Raw genomic sequence first — 8,314 nt, 5'->3', positions numbered from 1 at the left:
CCCCCAGTAACCCCATTCTGCCCCCCTTCCCCCCCCAGTAATCCCATTTTGCCTCCCCTTCCCCCCGGTAACTCCATTCTGCCCCCCCACCCCATTCTGCCCCCCCCCCCTTCCCTTGGTAACCCCATTCTGCCCCCCCCCATTCCCCCCGGTAACCCCATTCTGCCCCCCCTTCCCCCCGGTAACCCCATTCTGCCCCCGCCGGTAACCCCATTCTGCCCCCCTTTCCCCCCGGTAACCCCATTCTGACCCCCTCCCCCCGGTAGGGTCAGGGCTAGACCACTCCCCCGTTCTGTCCAGTGTATGCTGCCCATCCTGGGTGACCCACAGTGATGGAGCGCCCTCGGCCTCTCACCCCTCCTCTGCCTGAGTGAGGTGAACTACCCACGGATGGAGCACCCTCTGGGGTGGGGCCTCCTGAGTGAGGGAACGTTTCCTCACCTCAGTCCTCGGTGACTGGCCCCTCGCCTTGAGGCTGTGTCCCCTCCCTCCCTCCCCTCGGTTTCCGGTTCCCCCGATCCCCTTGCCCCACCTCTCCTCCCTCCCTCCCTCCCCTCGGTTTCAGGTTCCCCCGATCCCCTTGCCCCACCTCCCCTCCCTCCCTCCCCTCGGTTTCCGGTTCCCCCCGATCCCCTTGCCCCACCTCCCCTCCCTCCCTCCCCTCGGTTTCAGGTTCCTCCCGATCCCCTTGCCCCACCTCCCCTCCCTCCCTCCCTCCCCTCGGTTTCAGATTCCCCCTGATCCCCTTGCCCCACCTCCCCTCCCTCCCTCCCCTCGGTTTCAGGTTCCCCCCGATCCCCTTGCCCCACCTCCCCTCCCTCCCTCCCTCCCCTCGGTTTCAGGTTCCCCCCGATCCCCTTGCCCCACCTCCCCTCCCTCCCTCCCTCCCCTCGGTTTCAGGTTCCCCCGGATCCCCTTGCCCCACCTCCCCTCCCTCCCTCCCTCCCCTCGGTTTCAGGTTCCCCCGGATCCCCTTGCCCCACCTCCCCTCCCTCCCTCCCTCCCCTCGGTTTCAGGTTCCCCCGGATCCCCTTGCCCCACCTCCCCTCCCTCCCTCCCTCCCCTCGGTTTCAGGTTCCCCCGGATCCCCTTGCCCCACCTCCCCTCCCTCCCTCCCTCCCCTCGGTTTCAGGTTCCCCCCGATCCCCTTGCCCCACCTCCCCTCCCTCCCTCCCTCCCCTCGGTTTCAGGTTCCCCCGGATCCCCTTGCCCCACCTCCCCTCCCTCCCTCCCTCCCCTCGGTTTCAGGTTCCCCCCGATCCCCTTGCCCCACCTCCCCTCCCTCCCTCCTCGGTTTCAGGTTCCCCCGGATCCCCTTGCCCCACCTCCCCTCCCTCCCCTCGGTTTCAGGTTCCCCCCCCCGATCCCCTTGCCCCACCTCCCCTCCCCACGCGCGGTCCCGGCGTTGGTCACCTGTGCCAGCTCCACCAAGGCCTCGCTGTTGCGGGTACATTTCTCGGAGGTGTGCACCCCGCTATGGGAGAAGGCCCTGGGACGACTCAGCTGCATGCTCACGGCGCCAGCCTGCAGCAGGGAAACCGGCTTGGTATCCGAACACAAAACCCCCCCGGCACACTCGGCTGCTGCTGCCAACTCCGAGGGAACTGCGGGCCCAACCCGGAGGGCGGGGGGGGGAGAGAGGGAGAGAGAGAGAGAGAGGGAGAGACACACACACAGAGGGAGGGGAGAGAGAGAGAGCGAGAAGTAGAGGGAGGGGGAGAGAGAGAGACACAGAGAGAGAGAGAGACAGAGGGAGAGAGACAGAGACGGAGAGAGAGAGACGGGGTGGTAGGGAGAAAGAGAGACACACAGAAGGGGGGGAGAGAGTGAGAGAGAGAGACAGACGGAGAGAGAGAGAGACGGGGGGGTAAGAGGAGAGAGAGACACAGAGGGAGGGGGAGAGAAAGATGGTTGGGGGAGAGGGAGAGAGAGATAGCGAGAGAGAGAGGGTGGGAGAGATGGGGAGAGAGAGAGAGGGGGGGGAGAGAGAGAGAGACGGAGCGGGGGGAGAGTGGGAGAGACGGAGCAGGGGGACGCAGAGAGAGCAAGACGGGGGGGGGTGAGAGAGAGAGAGAGCGAGCGAGAGTGAGAAAGACAGGGAGTGAGAGAAAGACGGTCCAGGGGGCAGAGAGAGAGAGATACGGGGGGGGGGGGGGGGGGGCAAGAGAGAGAAAGAGAAAGACGGAGAGAGAGAGAGAAAGGGGGGGCAGAGGGAGGGAGAGAGAGAAAGGCGGGGAGGGTGGTGGAGAGATAGAGAGAGACAGAGAGAAAAAGAAACAGGGGGCGGGGGGGAGAGAGAGAGAGGGAGACAGAGTAGGTGAGGGGGAAGGGAGAGCGAGGTGGAGTTAGAGACGGGGAGGGAAGTGGGGATAAATCATGGGTGAGTTATAAAGTCAGAGCTATGGGGATTCTGTAACTACGGTCGAGATAATCCAGTCACTCCCTCCCAGGCAGACATTAGACTCATGTTTCCAGGATCCGGACACCGGCACTTTGGGGTGACCATGGGGAGACACCAAACTCAAAGCTAGGTGGGGGGGGGGGCGGCAAGGGAGAGAAGGAATGGGACAGTGGGGACAGGGGCACGCACAGAGGCCAAGGAGGTTTCACATGTACACCTCCACAACGGTGGGTGCAGTAAGAGTCAGGCAGCCATCACAGGTCACTCAACTGAACCAAAGCCCAAAACCAAAGAGAAGAGAGCAAGGGCTGAATGGCCTCCTGTCCTTGGGTAACAGGCTGGAGGAGGAGGGGCTGAATGGCCTCCCATTCCTGTGTCCCAGGCTGGAGGAGGAGGGGCTGAATGGCCTCCCATTCCTGTGTACCAGGCTGGAGGAGGAGGGGCTGAATGGCCTCCCATTCCTGTGTACCAGGCTGGAGGAGGAGGGGCTGAATGGCCTCCTGTTCCTGTGTCCCAGGCTGGAGGAGGAGGGGCTGAATGGCTTCACTGGGATCCCCCCTGGCAGACTTCTCCGTCAGTGTCTCCCCTCCCACAGGCAACAGGCTGGAGGTTGGCGACTAGGGAGAGGCTCACTCTCCCCTCACCCATAATCTACGGGGAGTCCCAGCCAAGAGAAACGAGTGAGGATCTGCAGCCAAGAGGGTCCTCTCTCTCAATGGACGGTGAGCGACAGTGATGTCCCGTGGGTTACAGGAGCAACTGAGGATGACATGGTGGAGGCATATCAATCGAAACGGACCAGGCAGCTGGATGGGTATGAGAGCCCGTGTGTGAGAGCCCGTGTGTGGGAGGCCATGTATGAGAGTGTCTGTGTGTGCGTCAGACTGCGTGTGTGTGTGTGTCTGTGTGTGAGTCCGTGTGCCTGTTTGTGAGTCCATGTGCCCGTGTATGTGTCCATGTGTGTGTGTCCGTGTGTGTTTGTGTGTGAGAATGTGTGTGTGTGAGTGTGTCTGTGTTTCTGCATGTGTGCGTGCGTCTGTGTTTATTTGTGCATGACTGTGTCTGTGCATTTGTGTGTGTCTGTGTATGTGTCTGTGTATGTGTGTGTGTCTGTGTATGTGTATGTGTGTGTGTCTGTGTATGTGTGTGTGTCTGTGTCTGTGTATGTGTGTTTGTCTGTGTATGTGTGTGTGCGCGTGTGTCTGTGTGCCTGTGTGTTTGTCTGTGTATGTGTGCATGTGTCTGTGTATATGTGCATGTGTCTGTGTGTGTACGTGTGTGTGTGTACGTGTGTGTGTCTATGTGTGTGCATGTGTCTGTGTATGTGTGCGTGTGTGTGTATGATTGCGTGTGCGTGTCTGTGTGTGCGCGTGTGTCTGTGTAAGTGCGTGTGCGTGTCTGTGTATGTGTGTGTGTGTGTCTGGGTATGTGTGCGTGTCTGTGTGTGTGCGCCTGTGTGTGTCTGTGTAAGTGTGTGTGCGTGTCTGTGTGGGCGTGTCTGTGTGTGTGTCTGGGTATGTGCGCGTGTCTGTGTGTGTGTGTCAGTGTGTTTCTGTGTATGTGTGTGCATGCGTCTGTGTATGTGTGTGTCTGTGTATGTTTGTTTCTCTGTGCCTGTGTGTCTGTATGTGTGCGCGTGTCTGTGTATGTGTGTGTGTGTGCGCGTGTGTCTGTGTGTGTGTCTGTGTACGACTGTGTATGTGTGTGTGTGCCTGTGTGTGTGTGCACGTGTGCCTGTATATGTGCGTGCCTGTGTATATGAGTGCGCGTGTGTCTGTGTATGTGTGTGTGGCTGTGTATGTGTGTGCCTGCATGTGTCCATATATGTGTGTATGTGTGTGTCTGTGTTTCTGTGTCTGTGTATGTATATGTGTGTGTCTGTGTATGTGTGTGCGTCTGTGTATGTATGTGCGCGTGTGTGTCTGTGTATGTGTGTGTCCATATATGTGTGGGTGCGTGCGCCTGTGTGTGTGCCTATGTGTGTGTCTGTGTTTGTGTGCGTGTATGCCTGTGTATGTGTGTGCGCGCCTGTGTATGTGTGTGTGCGCTTGTGTATGTGTCTATGTGCGTGTCTGTGTATGTGTGTGTGACTGTGTATGTGTGTGTGCCTGTGTATGTGTGTGCGCCTGTGTGTGTCCATATGTGTGTGTGCTCGCGTCTATGTGTGTGCGTCTGTGTATGTGTGTCTGCGTATGTGTGCGTGTGTCTTTGTGTGCGTGTGTTTGCCTGTGTGTGTTATTTATGTGTGTGTCTGTGTATGTGTATCTGTGTGTGCGCGTCTGTGTATGTGTGCGTGCGTCTGTATATGTGTGCGTGTCTGTGTCTGTGTGTCTGTGTGTGTGCGTCTGTGTATGTGTGTGTGTGTGCGCCTGTGTATGTGTGTCTGTGTATGTATGTGTGTGTGTCTGTGTATGTGTGCGCGCCTGTGTGTGTGTCGATATGTGTGTGTGCGTGTCGGTGTGCGCGCGCCTGTGTGCGCCTATGAGTGTGTCTGTGTGTGTCTGTGTGCGTGTGTGCCTGTGTATGTGTGTGTGCCTGTGTATGTGTGTCTGTGTATGTATGTGCGCATGTGTGTGTGTGTCTGTGTATGTGTGTGTCCATATGTGTGAGTGCGTGTCTGTGTGCATGTGCGCCTGTGTGTGTGCCTGATTGTGTCTGTGTTTGTGTGTGTGTGTGTCTGTGTATGTGTGACTGTGTATGTGTGTGTGCCTGTGTGTCCATGTGTGTGTGTGTGTGTGTGTGTGCCTGTATGTGTGTGTGTGCGCACGTGCCTGTGAGTGTGTGCGTGTCTGTGTGCGTGCGCTGTGCGCGCCTATGAGTGTGTCTGTGTTTGTGTGCGTGTGTGCCTGTGTATGTGTGCGTGTGCCTGTGTATCTGTGTGTGTGTCTGTGTATGTGTGTGTGTATGTGTGTGTGTGACTGTGTATGTGTGTGCGCCTGTGTGTGTCCATGTATGTGTGTGTGGGCCTGTGTGTGTGTCTGTATATGTGTGTGTGTGTGCGCGCACCTGTGTGTGTGTCTGTGTGTATGCGTGTGTGGCTGTGTGTCTGTGTATGTTTGCCTGTGTATGTGTGCGTGTGTCTGTCTGTGTATGTGTGTGCGTCTGTATCTGTGTGTGTCTGTGTATGTGTGCGTGTCTGTGTGTGCATGTGTGTGCCTGTGTGTGTATTTGTGTGTGTCTGTCTGTGTATGTGAATCTAAGTGTGTGCTTCTGTGTATGTGTGCGTGTCTGTATATGTGTGCGTGTCTGTGTGCGTGTGTCTGTGTACGTGTCTATACATGTGTGTCTGTGTATGTGTGTGTCTGTGAATGTGTGTGCCTGTATATGTGTGTGTGTGCCTGTGTATGTGTGTGTCTGTGTATGTATATGTGTGTGTCTGTGTATGTGTTAGTGTCTGTGTATGTATGCGCGCGTGTGTGTCTGTGTATGTGTGTGCCTGTGTGTGTCCATGTGTCTGCGCCTGTGTGTCTCTGTGTGTATGTGTTTGTGTGTGTGTGCCTGTGTCTGTGTATGTGTGTCTGTGTGTGTGTGTGTGCCTGTGTGTGTGCATGTGTGTGTGCCTGTGTGCACGTCTGTGTGTATGTGTCTGTGTATGTGTGCGTGTGTGCCTGTGTGGGTGTGTATGTGTGCGTGTGTCTGTGTATGTGTGTGTGTTTGTGTATGTGTCTGAGTATGTGTGTGTCTGTGTATGTGTGTGCCTTTATATGTGTGTGTATGTCTGTGTGTGTGCCTGTGTATGTGTGTGCGTCAGTGTGCGCGTGTCTGTGTATGTGTGTCAGTGTGTGTGCGTCTGTGTTTGTCAGCGTGTGTATGTGACTGTGTGTTGAGTGTCTGTGTGAGTGTGTCAGTGTGTGTGTGTCAGCGTGAGTGTATCAGTGTGTCAGTGTGTGCGTCTGTGTGTCAGTGTGTGTATCAGTGTCTGTGTGAGAGTGTCAGTGTGTACGTCTGTGAGTCTGTGTGTGTGTGTCTCAGTGTGTGTGTGTGTCTCAGTGTGTGTGTGTGTCTCAGTGTGTGTGTGTCTGTCGGCCTGTGTGTGTGTGTCAGTGTGTGTGTCTGCGTGTGTGTCAGTGTGCGTGTGTGTGTGTATGAGACAGTGTGTCAGTGTGTGTGTGTGTCTGTGTGTCGGCGTGTGTGTGTGTCTGTGTGTGTGTCAGTGTGCGTGTGTGTGTATGAGACAGTGTGTCAGTGTGTGTGTGTCTGTGTGTGTTGGCGTGTGTGTGAGTGTCAGTCAGTGTGTGTCTGTGTGTGTATTAGTGTGTGTGTGTATGTCGGTGCGTGTGAGTGTGTGTGTCAGCGTGTGTGTGTGTGAGCATGTCTGTGTGTGTGTCTGTGTGTGTGTCAGTGTGTGTGTGTGTATCAGTGTGAGGGTCAGTGTGTATGTGTGAATGTGTTGTGTGTCTGTCAGCGTGTGTGTCTGTCAGTGTGTGTTTGTGTGTCTGTGTGTGCGTCAGTGTGTGTGTGTCAATGTGTGTGTGTGTAGATGTCTGTCAGTGAGAGTGTCAGTGTGTGTGTGCATCTGTGTGTGTCTGTGCCAGTGTGTGTATGTGTCAGTGAGAGTGTCAGTGTGTGTGTGTCCATGCCAGTGTGTGTGTGTGTGTGTCAGTGAGAGTGTCAGTGTGTGTGTCAGTATGTGTGTGTCCGTGCCAGTGTGTGTGTGTGTCAGTGAGAGTGTCAGTGTGTGTGTCAGTATGTGTGTGTCCGTGCCAGTGTGTGTGTGTGTGTGTGTGTGTGTCAGTGAGAGTGTCAGTGTGTGTGTGTCCGTGCCAGTGTGTGTGTGTGTGTGTGTCAGTGAGAGTGTCAGTGTGTGTGTCAGTATGTGTGTGTCCGGGCCAGTGTGTGTGTGTGTCAGTGAGAGTGTCAGTGTGTGTGTCAGTATGTGTGTGTCCGTGCCAGTGTGTGTGTGTGTGTGTCAGTGAGAGTGTCAGTGTGTGTGTCAGTGAGAGTGTCAGTGTGTGTGTCTGTGCCAGTGTGTGTGTGTATGTGTGTGTCAGTGTGTGTGTGTCTGTGCCAGTGTGTGTGTGTGTGTGTCAGTGAGAGTGTCAGTGTGTGTGTCTGTGCCAGTGTGTGTGTGTATGTGTGTGTGTCAGTGAGAGTGTCAGTGTGTGTGTCAGTGAGAGTGTCAGTGTGTGTGTCTGTGCCAGTGTGTGTGTGTGTCAGTGAGAGTGTCAGTGTGTGTGTGTCCGTGCCAGTGTGTGTGTGTCAGTGAGAGTGTCAGTGTGTGTGTCAGTATGTGTGTGTCCGTGCCAGTGTGTGTGTGTGTGTGTCAGTGAGAGTGTCAGTGTGTGTGTCTGTGCCAGTGTGTGTGTGTATGTGTGTGTGTCAGTGAGAGTGTCAGTGTGTGTGTGTCCGTGCCAGTGTGTGTGTGTGTGTCAGTGAGAGTGTCAGTGTGTGTGTGTCCGTGCCAGTGTGTGTGTGTGTGTCAGTGAGAGTGTCAGTGTGTGTGTGTCCGTGCCAGTGTGTGTGTGTGTGTGTGTCAGTGAGAGTGTCAGTGTGTGTGTGTCCGTGCCAGTGTGTGTGTGTGTGTGTCAGTGAGAGTGTCAGTGTGTGTGTGTCCGTGCCAGTGTGTGTGTGTCAGTGAGAGTGTCAGTGTGTGTGTGTCCGTGCCAGTGTGTGTGTGTGTGTGTCAGTGAGAGTGTCAGTGTGTGTGTGTCCGGGCCAGTGTGTGTGTGTGTCAGTGAGAGTGTCAGTGTGTGTGTGTCCGTGCCAGTGTGTGTGTGTGTGTGTCAGTGAGAGTGTCAGTGTGTGTGTCAGTGAGAGTGTCAGTGTGTGTGTCTGTGCCAGTGTGTGTGTGTATGTGTGTGTCAGTGTGTGTGTGTCTGTGCCAGTGTGTGTGTGTGTGTGTCAGTGAGAGTGTCAGTGTGTGTGTCTGTGCCAGTGTGTGTGTGTATGTGTGTGTGTCAGTGAGAGTGTCAG

At 55.7% G+C, this 8,314-nt stretch overlaps 1 protein-coding gene across 1 annotated transcript in view; it reads right to left on the bottom strand.

The window, feature by feature from the left end:
* Window positions 1-1,296: 1,296 nt before the first annotated feature.
* Window positions 1,297-8,314, bottom strand: part of LOC148134927 (protein capicua homolog) — a 39,821-nt gene continuing 32,803 nt past the window's right edge. Inside the window, exon 6 of the mRNA XM_087985226.1 lies at window positions 1,297-1,604. Within this exon, the coding sequence (XP_087841352.1) occupies window positions 1,297-1,604 (308 nt within the window). The remainder of the gene's footprint in view (window positions 1,605-8,314) is intronic.

The sequence above is a fragment of the Chiloscyllium plagiosum genome, unplaced genomic scaffold (genome assembly GCF_037043375.1).
Source record: "Chiloscyllium plagiosum isolate Xiang-an unplaced genomic scaffold, Cpla_swu_hap1 HiC_scaffold_51, whole genome shotgun sequence".
Lineage (NCBI taxonomy): Eukaryota > Metazoa > Chordata > Chondrichthyes > Orectolobiformes > Hemiscylliidae > Chiloscyllium > Chiloscyllium plagiosum.
This window is presented reverse-complemented; position numbering and strand designations above follow the sequence as displayed.